General features: G+C 40.1%; 1 protein-coding gene across 1 annotated transcript in view; it reads left to right on the top strand.

Moving 5' to 3' along the window:
* Positions 1 to 9,340, top strand: part of FBXL20 (F-box and leucine rich repeat protein 20) — a gene marked incomplete at its 5' end in the record, with an annotated part of 74,828 nt that extends 65,488 nt beyond the window's left edge. The window contains 5 exon segments of the mRNA XM_081028017.1: positions 1,822 to 1,882; positions 2,784 to 2,828; positions 4,316 to 4,372; positions 5,408 to 5,620; positions 7,115 to 9,340. Coding sequence (XP_080884143.1) covers positions 1,822 to 1,882; positions 2,784 to 2,828; positions 4,316 to 4,372; positions 5,408 to 5,620; positions 7,115 to 7,222 — 484 coding nt within the window. The 3' untranslated portion in view covers positions 7,223 to 9,340.
* Positions 9,341 to 14,420: the final 5,080 nt, after the last annotated feature.

The raw sequence follows: 14,420 nt of genomic DNA, 5'->3' as shown, positions 1-14,420 counted from the left end.
AGCTAAGCTGTGGTGTTCGGTAGGTTAGGTGATTAAATGCATTTTCAACTTGATATTTTCAACTCAGGATGGGTTTATTGGGACATAACCCCATTACAAGCCAAGGGAGCATCTGTAATTCCTTTCTGAAGAAAGTTTTTAAAGGTCCACCCTGTAGTCACTTATATTGTAATAACGATGCCAGGTAGACAGCAGGGAGTATTTAAAAAGAAAAAAACAGCCCCACAGGAGAACCTCCTTTGTGCTAATTGATGGTCTTTTAGAGCAAGCTTTATTCTCTTTGAGTCCTCCTTTCTGCCAAAATACAAGATTGGCTGAATATTAAGAATTCTGTCTTGGCATGTACATGGTATTAAACCCGTATTAATTCAGTAAGAGCACACACCACACTATTTTGATCCCCATATACCTGTTTTGTTTTTCAAAATAAAACTTATTCTGTATTGATTATATGTTAGATGTGTTAGCCATTGTTTTAAATGATTCACAAATATTAATTCATTTAATCATCACACCATATAAGCACTGTTATTATCTCCATATTATAGATGAGAAAACCGAAGCACAGAGGTCAAGAGTTCAGAGTTTTCAGAGTGTTCAGAGTTTCACAGCTAGTAAGTGCAGGAGCAAGGATTCAAATCCAGGCACCCTGGCTCCAGAACCCATGAAACCACTTGTCTTACATATGATAATCATTTAAACCTGTAAAACTTGATTAAAACTTTTTTTTTTGTAATTACCTGGCCACAGGCCATGATTAGTAAAAGAAAATTTGCCTATAGTATCCAAATTCCTTAATAAAACATAGACTTTTTGGTTAAATTAGTAATAGCAGCCTAGAGTAGAGTCCTGTTCAGGTGCTAAGGAGGTAGCCAGATTTCTTTCTAAAAATATTACCTGTTCCCTTTTTGTTTTAAAGAGAGGGGTGTTCGGCTCCACCCTCCTTTATAGTTTATCTTACCATTAAGAACGGAAAGGCTCTCAAATGTGATATTCAAGGTGGGTTCAGTCAGATCATGCTTTTTCATTAGATATTCATTTCTAATTGATTGTCAGTTGATAATGATTTTTTATACTTTAGTGTTACTTTTTTTTTTCAACTTCTGTAAGTGATTTGTAAGCAAACATATAAATACTCTTTGTAGATGCCACCAAACTTTTCACAGACAAGAGTTACTTTTGATTCCCTGGTCCTGTGATTAGTATTTAGGTTGGTATTTAGCAGTTCTGAATAGGAGAATGACTGCCAGTTGAGCTTCCCTCTCCACTGGGCCTCCTTGGGAGCCAGTGGGAGGAGGCAGGAAGCTTAAGGGGATTTTTTCATAAGTATGAAATTTCATATTTGGGATAGGCCTGTAATTAACCAGTCCCTTCATAGCATTTTTAAAAGCTATTTAAATCTCAGTGAACCTACATGTAAAATAGGAAAAGAGAATAATTTACTTTAGCAACAAATTGACTGAAACAGAGTATTTATCTCCATTTCCTTTGTTTTCTAGGAGCAGGCTGCCCTCTGGGGGTAAGCAGTATGCCATCAAGAAGCCTTTTAAATGCGTTTCTCATGCATTTTGGCATTAACTACAAGCTTCTATTATATTCTTCTGATTGCATCACCCTGAAATGTGGTATTTACAGGACCACTTTATGCTGACTCCATGAAAATGAATGGCAAGATCTGTATACGGACTTGCTTAGCTATTAATGTCACTATATTATATAGTTCTTAGGGAATAGGAGGTTGTTTTCGTAAATTCTTGCTGTTTTTTAATAAACGCAGTTTGCAGGACCAAGGACATGACTTTTGCTTTGTTTTTTTAACAGAATATTAGAAGTGGCAAGGTGTTCTCAACTAACAGATGTAGGCTTTACCACCTTGGCCCGGGTAAGTATTTTCTCCAAGTTCTATAGGTTTTGTTTGGGATTTTTATTTCAGAAGAATGAGCAAGGAGGGAAATGTGAAATGGCACCAGAATTGAAGGTGTGGTATGTGGAGAACTTCTCCATGGCTGGTGTTCCTGGGCATTCTTGTGCCTCAGCCACAGGCCTGTAGAATACAAACTGCTCTAGAAGTGCAGACCTGCATTGGATAACATAATGCTCCCCCAGGAAACTTCATTTTCCACGTTTTCATATGATAAACTAAGCAGGTACTTCCAAGTGATTCATGAAAGAAACTTGCTTGGTTATTTGTATGCGACTGATTGGTGAGAGTAATGTTGAAAGAAACATATAAGCCTGATTTTAATTGGAGGCATTTTAAGAGATTTTCTGTATTCTCCAGAAGATTTTAGTACTTGAAATGGTTTATAAATCTCTGTATAATGATAGTATTTAAAATTATACAGTCTTTGACCAATGTAATAGAACATGGGGAAGGACATTTGCTTTTAGGCTGATCGATGGAATACTAATTGGGTGGGGGGGGGCAGCACATGACAGAACTAAATGAGGACATAACGCTTACCTTTCACTCTTCCAAATAAATCATTTTTGTTCAATTATTTATGGTTGAAAGGATCTCTTTATTACCACAGTATTACTGTTCAGCAAATGTATTCCCTTGGACTTGTAAGATGTTAGATACTTTAACTGTGGCATAATAGAGAAATTTCACTGTGATCGAGGCCTTTTAAAATGTGTAATTAATGGAATAAGACAAAGTGACATTAGAATGATACCAACTCTGTAACTCTTAAGGTTTCATCAGTATATTTAATACAGTACTTAGTTTTCTGGCCTTAAATTTGTCCTATGTTTTAAATGTTTGTTTTTGTATTTTATAGAATTGCCACGAGCTTGAAAAGATGGATCTGGAAGAGTGTGTTCAGGTAAACTTGTGGATTTTTACTCAGGATTACAGTACAATATAGAATGATAGAAACTTACATACCATGCATTTGAGAACATTCACTTCCCTACCCTAGTGAATGTTCTAGTAGTGTGCTGCCTAGCAGCACTGCTGACTCTTCATTTATTGAGGTGTCCTCCAGGCATACCAGGCAGAGGTGCTCATGTAGTATGTGTTAAGAAACTAGAAGAATACATGCCAACAGTGAAGTTGCCATTAGAAAGAAAGAAGGTCCAAACATTCAGGCCATAAAGATGATAAGATGTTTCTTTAGACCTATAGGGTTTTGATACTAGTAAATAATTAAAGCCCATCACACTGATTTATATATATATATATATATATATATATATATATATATATATATATATATATATACACACATACATACATACACACACATATACATATATACATGTATATGTTTATATAGAACTGCCCTTTTAATGTCAGGCAAACTAACCAGATACCTCCTTATCAACAATTACTTTTGTTACCAATTTTAAGAGCTTTGAGATTATTAGTTGATTAGGGAGAAACTTCGAAGGGAGGTCTTTAAAAGAAGCTAGAGCAATGAATTTTTTTAATGGTAAAAATAAAGAAGATACTTGGGTAACTATTGAGGTCATTTTTTTCTATATTACTTGTTCTCCGGACACTACTTAGCAGCTATTTGTTCTTACTAAACTAAAACTTGTTCACATCCATTTACCTCTTGCACATGCCTGAGTGTCCTGTGTGTCCTTCCCTGTTAGTCCTAAGTGATGTGCACGTACCTGCCTGCCCCAACTTCCACCCCCTGGCCATTTCTTAATCCCTATGAGGCTATGTGTATTATAATGATATATAATAACAGTGATCTCAGAGTTGAGAATGGAAAGGAAGCACTTATTTACTTTTTGTCCTAAGATAACTATAAAAGTTTGTTCTTCCCTTAGTTCTTTCTTTCTTCCTGAATGTTCATAGTTAACGTAGATTCCAGCAGCCCCTTTCTGCCACCCTTGGGAAGACAATTGACACCCAGCTTACCAAGCCGGAGTTGTGGCGTAGCTTCTAAATTATAGGCCAAATATCTAAAAGTTTGAGGATGTTCCTGCATTAATTTTTTTTTCATGGAGCAGTGTCTTCTGCTTCTTTTCTGCTATGGTTCTAAGGAGGTAGAATAAAATTGTCCAGTGGGTAAAAGTTGCGAGGGGACCAATTTTCATTTCATTTCAGAAGCTAAACCGTTTTCAACAGACCTGTTCAAAGATGAAGACTAGAGATGACTAGATGTGTTCAAGCCTAGCCTGGATGGGTTCTCAAAGAGCAGGTCCGGGTAGCCAATGGGATTTCAACCTCAAGATTCTGTTATTTTATCATTGATAACAGGATGTCAGTCTGGTATAAAAGTGTAGTCAGGAATGGGGTATGGCCCATGAGTTTTTTTGGAATTATACCTAAAATAAGCTTACATGTTTCTTTCAGATAACAGATAGCACATTGATCCAGCTTTCTATACACTGTCCTCGACTTCAAGTATTGGTGAGTTTGACTCTGGAAGTCTTGTGTGTTTATTGGATTTACTCAAAACCCAGCTCTTATTTTTCTCTTGGTGTCTTCTGACATTTGGGGAAAGCATATTTCTCCAAATTGCCAACTTACCAAGGACCAAGGGAAGACATGAGTGTAGGGGAAAACTGAAATAAGAACTGGAAAAATGAAATGTTTCTGGATCAATACTTGGAGATTGAAAACTGACATGGGCAGTATACATCCTGCCTCCCACATGCATTGCACTCCTTCCTGAATGATGTTTAAATTTCCATACATCTGAGGGATGAGGTGGCCCAAAATACAGTTTGCTTCAGCTTGGGACCAAGTTTTCCTATAACAGAACCAGTCAAGGCTTTACGAGGGGAGTTCTCTGCTGCTGCTTCCAGTAACGTTATGGGAAAGCATTCTCGTTCACTATTCTGTTGTGTAGGTTCATTAGTGGGGTGTTTTGTGGCACATTATTATCCAAAATCGGGTCAAGAGATTCTGAGTTTCACATGTGGGAACCAGGGATTTAAGGAAAATTGATAAAGTGATTTCTGTGAAGAGATAACCACACTTGACAGCTTTAAGAATCAACTTCAGTTAACTAATTGGGCATACCCCTGTCCCAGGTATTCAGTATTTAGTCCAAATTCCAGACATTTTTGTACAGGAAAAACTTGAGCCTCACTGTCCCTGTAAAGAAGAAAAGTGTTAGTTTGTGTGTTGGGGCAGGGGGTAAATATCTTACTTAGTTTATGAACTATTTCACAGTAATTACATGAATTCACAAAATACATATATTTAGAATCACAGAAATGTCAATTATTGATTGTCAAAAGCAGAACCCCAGCAACTCTAGTTTGCTTTTTTCATCTTACCACAGGTATCTAGTGATAATTCCATATACATACATACATACATACATACATACATACATAAATCAAACCAGCGAAGCCTCCTTTCCAGTGGCACACAGGCTTCTGGCTAAAGAATGCCATAAGACATTTCAGTGTCCTTCCTTGCTCTGTTTGATTGCAGAGTCTGTCTCACTGTGAGCTGATCACAGACGATGGAATTCGTCACCTGGGGAATGGGGCCTGTGCTCATGACCAGCTGGAGGTGATTGAACTGGACAACTGCCCACTAATCACAGATGCATCCCTGGAGCACTTGAAGAGCTGTCACAGCCTTGAGCGGATAGAACTCTATGACTGCCAGCAAATCACACGGGCAGGAATCAAGAGACTCAGGGTAAAGATGGCTGCATCACTCTCCGGCTCTAGTGTTCTCAGCACCCTTTCCTTCTTTTTGTTTTAGATTTAGATTCCTGTGATTTTTATATTTACTTGGACATTTAGCAAAGAAATTTTTTAAAAAATGGGGAGCAAACCTAAAAGTAGATAGTTTTTAACCTATGTTTTCATTTATTCCAGATGGAAATTTAGTAGAAAAATACCCACTGAAGGGAGGAAAAGTAGGTCTCCTCCCAGCAGAGTTTCTCTAGTAATGTCCAGAGCTTAATAACTTGCCCGGAGTCAAAAGTGTATGCCAGAATTTGGTTCTAAAGGAAAGAAAGGAATAATATAAAGAAAATACTTAGTTAAATAGGATTTAAGAATTTAATTTGTATTTCCTTTCACATTAAGCCCTTTTGCTGGGGTTATTTTTTAAGACAAAAATGGATCATGTAGTTTTTTTCTCCTTTCTTTTTGTCCCTTCCTCCAAAATAGAGACTCATGTATAGCCAAATGACTGGAAGACAGGTTGCCAGCAAGAAGATTATAAAAGGCTGGATGAATCTATTAGATTATTCAGCTCAACAGACATTTATTGGAACATCTGCTTCACACCTGCTGTGGGGAAGGCACTGTGCTTAGTTAGGCCTTTACAACCAACCTCTAAAAAATCCATGTTGGCCATATGGCATTTGAGCACGTAAAGGAACACCATACCTTACCTTGAGTTCCAGTTGGCCTCTGTTCCTCCTCTCCCATCAGACTTTTAAAGGACTGAGACCATAACTGCAATGGGAGTGGGGGGGGGGGGGAGTTCCTTGCAGCTGTATTTCTTCTATACCAAAAAAGAGCCACAGATCAACCAGAGCCTTTTCTATGGCCTACTTCTACTAGGGTTCCTGGCTGTCAGGAATCCATCTCTTCCATCTGTGAATCTTCAAGAGTCTTTATCTGTTCTTCAAGTCACTTACCACTTTTCCACTTTAATTTAGCTATTTATGTGCATATCTAGACTACAAGTTCCCTAAGAACAGGATTTCCATCTTGATCATCTTTGTACCCCTCTTGTGTAACTAGCACAGTGCCTTGAACATAGTAGGAATTCAGAAACTATTTATGTGGTAAAAACTAAAGGCATGTTGTTAAAAGAGGATAATGAGATTTTTTTAAACATCAGAAGAAACATTGTCCACAATGACTTGGAAAAAAGTACTATTTTAAGCTTATATAGTTTCTTCCAACTGTGGGAATCAAAGTAGGAATCCCCTTTGGGACAGGTTAAGAGATTGGTATGAAGTTTTTCCCGTTTTATTATTCTAGAAACAGGTACCAAAATTATGTGAGCTGATTTGGTTGTTTAGAGTAAGGTGGGATGGTACATCCTGGCTGCTGGTGCTCAGCCTCTGCCCTGCTTTCGTGGCCACTCAGCCCCTCAGTGTTTTTTCTGAAAAGCAGCCTTGCTCTTTCTGTTTAAGCCCTCTATCTTAGTAATGTTTCTGTCTTGTTTCAGACCCATTTGCCCAATATTAAAGTCCACGCCTACTTCGCACCTGTCACTCCACCCCCATCAGTAGGGGGCAGCAGACAGCGCTTCTGCAGATGCTGCATCATCCTATGACAGTGGAGGTGGTCAACCTTGGCGAACTGAGTATTTAATGACACTTCTAGAGTTACCGTGGAGTCTCCAGTGGAAGCGACCCCAGTGTTCTGGGCAAGGGTTACAAAGTGAGGGCAGCACCCAGATCCCCAGAGCCACACATACATACAAGCGTATACCCACCCTCACCCACTCTAGCTCTGTGACTAGGGGACTGAAGTTCGTGCTGGCAAGTGGATTGGTAAAACTTAACCATTCCTGTTGGACATGCCCAGAAGAAAATCCCAGGCAAAGTAGAGGGAAGGGGGCATTCCAGCAAACCCAGTGTTACTGCTACTACGGTTTCTTTATTTTATTAAGGGGCTTCTTTGACAATTTTGGAACAGCAACTGTAGTCCTTCAGGGTCAAGGAAAGCATAGAAAAACAAAACATGTTGTATCCAGGGACCAGAAAGAAAATGTCTTTGCATCCTATAAGCGGTAGCCATCCGTTGTGAGATGACTGCAAAGCCTCTGTGTATCCTCGTTCCCATGCCAACGTGCTGAGCATGCTCACAAAGAAGGCTTGTCCATTCCGCATCCTGTTTTAGTATTTGGCCCAGAGGTTTCCTAAATGATTGCATTGAAATCGCTGTGGTCCAGATGTGATTACTTATTCACTCAAATTGTCCCTCTCTGTAGCACACTTGTGCACCTGTCTTTCGTTCACTGTTGCTCCCTCCTGCGTTCTTGTTCAGTCTGTCACCTGTTCATAGTCTGCTTACTCACACTCAATTGTTACTCTTTTGCTGTTGTTGTGTTTACAGTTTGCATTTTGGATGATTAGTTGGGGTTACCAAACATTTTTAAAAGAGACATTATCAATAAATATTTTTTTAATTCTAAATTTTACCATTAGGGGACCCTGCCTGAATCTTTGCCAGTTTTGAGAAGAAATTGAGCTAAAACTATTTTGAGGAAAGTAAACTTTGCCTTTTGGTTTCCGTTCTGTCTTGTGATAATACACATGGTATGCCCAGTATTCCCCCTGCACATTTTTTTCTCCATCAGACGCCACTGACTTAATAAGGAGAGAGAAATGCATTATTAGTAGTAATGAGTGAAAAGGCAGGTCCCAAAACTGCGCCTGAAAGTCCCTACCACCCAAGCTCAGACATGTTGTGTGTTCACTGAAATACAGGCGTGATCAGTGGCATCCATGATTTGTGTCTGTGAGGTGGTTTGTTTTAACAAGAGTGCTGCTAGAGGAGCTATACTGTCTAGCCAATCAATTTCACTTCCCCCTCCCCCATTTCAGCCTGTCAGGGATACAAGAATGACCCTGTAACAGCTGATCAACTGTATGCCAATGTTGATGGTATCATATCTAATATTGGAGCCTCAAAGGACCAGAACCTTCTCAGACCTTGAGCCATGTCTGTCTTGTGCTTTAGACTTCCCATGAATGAAATACAAGTGTAGCCCGGTGAAGGAAGAGGCAGTAGAACTTTCAGAGGAGGTAGGGGGTTCAGGTCACTGTCCAGCCTGGTCATCAGCGCTGAGGGCAGGGTATTCAGTACCCATGACTCAAGAGTCGAAGAAGTTTCCTCTCCCCCATCCCACCCCCACCCCTGCCAAAAAATCATGCAGGATGAGTGAAATGAGTTTCTAAAGTTCAAGAAGTAGATTTCTAAACCCTGAGGTTAGAAACTGTGGTTTTTTTCTGTTTTTTTTGGTCTTTTTGAGCATTAATGTACAGTTCACCATGGTCTTTGATCACCTTCTGCATGATCCAGGCTGTTAAAAGGCTTGTTTTAATGCTTCAAGTGCTGATTCAACCAGCTGGTGTAAGAATTAAGTGTGATTTATTTCTTCACAAGCAGTCATGTGAAAGTGTCCTAGAAATGTGTACGACCCACCAGTATTTAGCATGTTATATTTATGTTAAATCCTGTTTTGTCATGCCCTTTTAAAAGCTCGAGTTAGTTACATTTTTTTATTCCTCCTGCCCCTTACCCTCTTTTCAAATTACAATGTAAGGAATATACTTTTTTAAAGTGAGACTCACTCTCCTGGCTATATCCCACAAGTATAAATACACACGTGCACACACACTTCAAGATGTAGTTCATGATATTCAGATCTCCAGGTCACTCATTCAAACAAAACTAAAAAGAAATACTTAGGGACCATCTGCTCTAACGGATAATAGTGCCTGAACAAACTGACCATAAAACCCTGATTGATTAGTGAGTATGGATTTGAATTGCCTAACAGTTGAGGCTATTAAGGTACTTACTTACTTGAAAAAATATGTAAGTTTAGAAGACCCTGCTCACCAGCACATGAACATCTTGGAAATCGTGTTTCTCTACTCAAAGAGTGTACTCACGTGCAGGTCCATGTGCACTTGCCCGGGCAATCCCGTCTGGGCAGAGAACAGAGTGGAGAGAGAAAAAAGGCCCTGGAGTGTGCGGCACTGGCTGGTATATGGTCAGGCAGGAGCTTTGTTCCTTCCTCAAGAAAACTTCAGGCCCATCAAGCTTGGAAGGAAATGTATTTTTTATGCCAATCTGCAACCTACACCAGCTGATGAAATGTACCAGGACTTTGAGAACCCAGAACATGGTAAGTTTTGGTCAGGTGGAAAGAGCCCTGTCATCGGAACATAATGCTTCCTGCTTTAGCATCAGGGACACTTGAAAATTCAGTGAGGCTTCACAGGTGTAGGAGAACTCTCCTTAGGAAAAACTTATTGTTCCATTTGTCTGACTCCAGATCCCCTCCACAATATGCCTTCTGTAATGAAAAAATGCAGCGTGAACAGCGAGAAGAGATTTGGGAGAAGTAAGGATATACCCTCAAAGCTATTGCTATAGGCCTGCAGATAGCCAGGAGGAATTGTTACAGTGTCTCTGGAGGAAGTTATTAAACATCCAGTTCATCTCTTTTCCAAGCAACCTTTTCCCCTTAGGTTTTCCAGCATTATTTGCTATATCGATATCTTACATTTTCTTCATTGGCTTCATCAAGGTGATTCCAGCTTTTTATTGTTAATTGACTTCTCCCATTTCCTTCCTATACCCACCTTCACTGTGAGTGTAAAGCCTCCATCTCACTCTCAGGATGCTGCTAATTCTTTCTCCGATGTCTCCAGTCCAGCTCCCTTTTTGGGTCCTTGTCCTGATCTAGGGGCTGTCCTGGCAGCCTTGAATTCAGTGAGTGTCACATGGCTCAGGCCATTTTTTACTGGGTGGTCTTTGATGTTTGCTTACTGAATTTGAAATCGAACTTGGATATGAGCAGTAAGAGGATCTGGCATCCTTTTTTCCAATATTTGGAATATGAAAGCACATTGTACTTTATGTAAAAAGGGTTTTCTTCTATTCTGCTTTTTAGTGGATGTAAAAATATTTCTTAAATGGTTTTTGTAAATTTTTACATTCATTAAGTTGATTTAGCAGACATACAAGTCAGGAATTTTATGTAATCCTGATATCACGTTTTAGAGGGGAACCTGGTAAATATTTTTATGATGCTTTATTTTGGGTTTTCTGAGCTGATCAGTTCCGTAACGCTACAGCTGTCAAGCTCCTGTGTTTCTTCTCATTGTCTTGTAAAATGCATTGTTACTGCTTTAATGGCTTGTTAATGCAGTGGGGGGTGCGAAACAAAGGATGCAGTGGAACCTTTCTTGTTTGAAGTTGTTAAGTGTGATAGTGTCACTGGAAAGAAGAGGATGGTTTCCTGTCTGCCTGTGTGGGAAGCATATCCTTAGGGACCGTGTTGTTTTGGAGAGGAGGAACACTTGCCAATTGGTTGCAGACCCTTGGCCATTTCATATTTATTGTGTTGAAAGTCACAGACTGTTCATGACAGCCACCACCAGGAAGAGAGGAAATTGGTCCATTTTGCCTTTTCCCTCCTTGTATATTCGATTTAGGTTTCTATCCCTATTGTGTGTCCTGGCTGACAGACTTCCAGTGATATACTTTGAGCGTCCGGAACATTTCATAAAAAGATTGCCTTCTCTGTCTACCCACCAGTTCTAGGATCTTTAACCACCTCAGTCCCAGGCAATATGAATTAGCCATGTTTTGTTTGAGAAAAGGTGTAGGATGTTTGGTTGGAGGTCTTGAGGCAGAACCCTCCCCCTTAAAATGATCTAGGACCAAAGAACCCTAAAGTAGTAGGAAAGTGAGGGGAAATATGGAATCTCAGCCTCTCCTCACCTTTATTTCTATCATAAATTTTAAGTGTAAGATCGAAAGATACAGAAAGCTATTAAAGATTATGTCAATAGTGTATAATTAACCCAGGTAATTTGGGAATAAAATTTGGCTGTATTTGCTATATCCAGATGCCCTAACTTAACATCTTGGTTCTCTAGCAAAGAACATGCTGCTCTAACCTTGCCTTCTCATTTGGGACAAACTTTCTACCTGCCAGAAACTACCATTTGAGACAAGTGAGTTTTCTGCATGAAGGGCTTCTGCAGCTCCCCCCTCAAGGCAAGTCTACCTATTTTGTCCATTTTTATTAGGAACGTAGTTGTGCATTTCTGAAGCCTTTAGTCCTTAGGAACGTTAAGAACTTCTCAGCTGAGTCTGAGTGAATCTTTGGAGCCCAAGAGAGGTACACTTAATTTTCAGCAGAAAAAAATTTGTTGGACAAGTTCACATGTGGGATATTAAGAGAAATTCCCTAATGCACTTCTTCCATCTCTGCTTCGTGTGTTTTTTGAGTAAACCCTTGGTAGAGTTTGGTTCCTAGGTGTTGAGTCTCAGTGCTTCCTGAGCCAAGGTGGTTCACCGCCCTTTAGGAAAAAGAACCGTGAGCAACCAAAACTCTATCAATGATCCTGTCTATTTTCTGTGTTTTTCAGTGTCTTGTTTTGAAGGGTTGGGGTGGGGAAACGGTAGGTGAGATTCAGTTCTGGAACTGGGGTAATTTGCTTCAGGTACAGGCATTTGTCCTGAATATACAGAAACAGCTGCTTCACGTGTAAGTAGATTTACTTTCCATCTAATGAACCCCATGCCCTTCTTACTGGCAAGGAGGGCTTCTGCTTTCCACACACCTAACCAGAGTCATCCAGATGGGGATTGGCACCACTGAAAGAGTCACCAGTGCTTCCCAGCTGCTTCTGGGCGTGGTTTTCACCGGGGCAAGAGCAGGTAGGCAATAAATGTGAATCCCCACCCCAAGAGATGGGAAGAGAGGTGTCCAGACTCAACCTTTTCTCTTCTGCCATACCCCCCAAGAATCCAGGGAAATCTTTGAAGCAGTGTCTTTTTTTATTAAAGTGGAGGAAGAAAACTTGGTCCCACTAAGTTTTGCTTGTCATTGTCTCTTACTACTGTTTCTTATTAATTCAAATCTGTACCCCACTGCTGCTCACACACATGTATGTGTTTCTTACTTTAGCCTAACCCTTCTTGGCGCCTGAAGTCATTATTCTTTTTTTTTTTTTTTTTTTTTTTCTTTACGGCACTAGTGAATGAGAACCTAAAGTCTTAGAAAACCCTAACTCGAAAAGGAGTCTAACTGGCATGGTTTGATTAATTACTTTACCTTTTTCCCCCTAAAGACTTGAATGATTTTCTTTACTAGTGCTATATAATAGATCTATAATAAGTGAAACCTTTGCTGCTACTTTCCTGGGTTTACAACAGTTTTCTCCTTCCCTTAAGAATAATTTCTTATCTGTGCTTCTCTGATGACTGTTAATCTCTAATAAGTGCAGGAAGAGATGAGCCTAAGATTCCTTCTCTTACTCCCTTCCTTATCCTACCCCCAAATTACACACTAACCTCTACAAGATCTGTGGGGTGGGGCTCATCAGAAATTACTTGTTTTTCTCACCATGCTGCAGCTCTCGGAGCTTGCCCCTGAGGCTCTGGCTGCCCAGTACTGAGGGTTACTTCTTAATTTTGCCTTTCTCCATTCCTGTTATGACTCAATTTTCAAATGCTTCCCACTCTGGCCACCTCCTTTTTCCTCCCAGAAATCATTTCCAAGTCACCTGCCTTGGGCATTTCCAACTGCTCAGCTCCTCACCTTTGCCCACCTTCCAGTGACCCTGAGAGCACAGACCTGAGAAACAAGGCCTGTGCAGAGCTCAGAGAACTGTGAGCACTACCCCTGCCCGTCAAACTCTGCTTGGGGACAGAGATGGATGGGTGAATGGTGCTGTGGGAGAAATTTTTATCTTCAAACCAGACTCTCTCATCCCTGTACCCCGCCCTCAACCTAGCCCCTGTCGGGGCAAAATGCAGAGGATGGTTGACTGGCAGGATCTGATCCCAAACTCCTGTTTGGCCTAAGCCTTCCCCAGCCTTTTGGCCCACCCTGGAGTGTTTCAGTGTGTAGCAGCTGCTGCGTACTGTTTCCCCACCAGGCCTACCCAACGCTTAGCCAGTCAGTCCCTGGGGCCAACACAGTTCCCTACATGGCAACTTAATACCAGGTTCCATTAACTGTCCAAGTGACTGTTTCCACCCAGTTCTGTTGGCGCTTGAGATTTGGGGGGTGGGGGGGTGGGAGGGTTATTTAAAATAAATAAAATCCAAGGTGGCAGTAGAGGATTTCTTTTGCTTTAAAATCTTTGGACTAAAAAAAAAAACCTGTTTTTATATATAAATATATAAATTGTTATGTAACTATTATTGTTTCCTGTATGTTCTAATTTTGTTTTATGATGTAATTAAAGGAAATAAGCTGTGAAGACTTTTCATTTTGCTGCAGAATTAGCCTGACTCAGAGCTGTTACTCTTAACTTCCTTGAACCCTAGAACTGCGGAGGCTCCTGAGGCTGAAGGAAGGGGCTTCTTTTTGTTATCTTACATTTTTTAATATCCTTTAATTAATAGCCTGTATTTATTTTTTGATAGCTTTTAATACTTTTTCAGTAGCCTTTATTTAATACCCTGAACTCCACTTGTCTCTGAGAAAAATGGAAGACATAATATAAATCAGCTTCGAAAAACCTTTGTCTTAATTTGATAGTAACAATTCAGCCCAAGTCCCTCATCTGTGCAGGGCATTGCTCTCAGCTCCACAAGGAAGGAGTGAGGAGGGACTAGTGTAATGGTGAAACACACATTCCCAGGTCAGACTGCCTGACTTACACGGAATGACCCTCTGTCTCAGTTCTTCATTGTTAAAGTGGGGATACCAGTACTTATTCTAGAGTTGTGAAGATTAAAAGGTAATAATGGCACCCTGTAAACATTCACAC

Source organism: Rhinolophus hipposideros (genome assembly GCF_964194185.1).
Source record: "Rhinolophus hipposideros genome assembly, chromosome: 20".
In the NCBI taxonomy this organism is placed as follows: domain Eukaryota; kingdom Metazoa; phylum Chordata; class Mammalia; order Chiroptera; family Rhinolophidae; genus Rhinolophus; species Rhinolophus hipposideros.
This window is presented reverse-complemented; position numbering and strand designations above follow the sequence as displayed.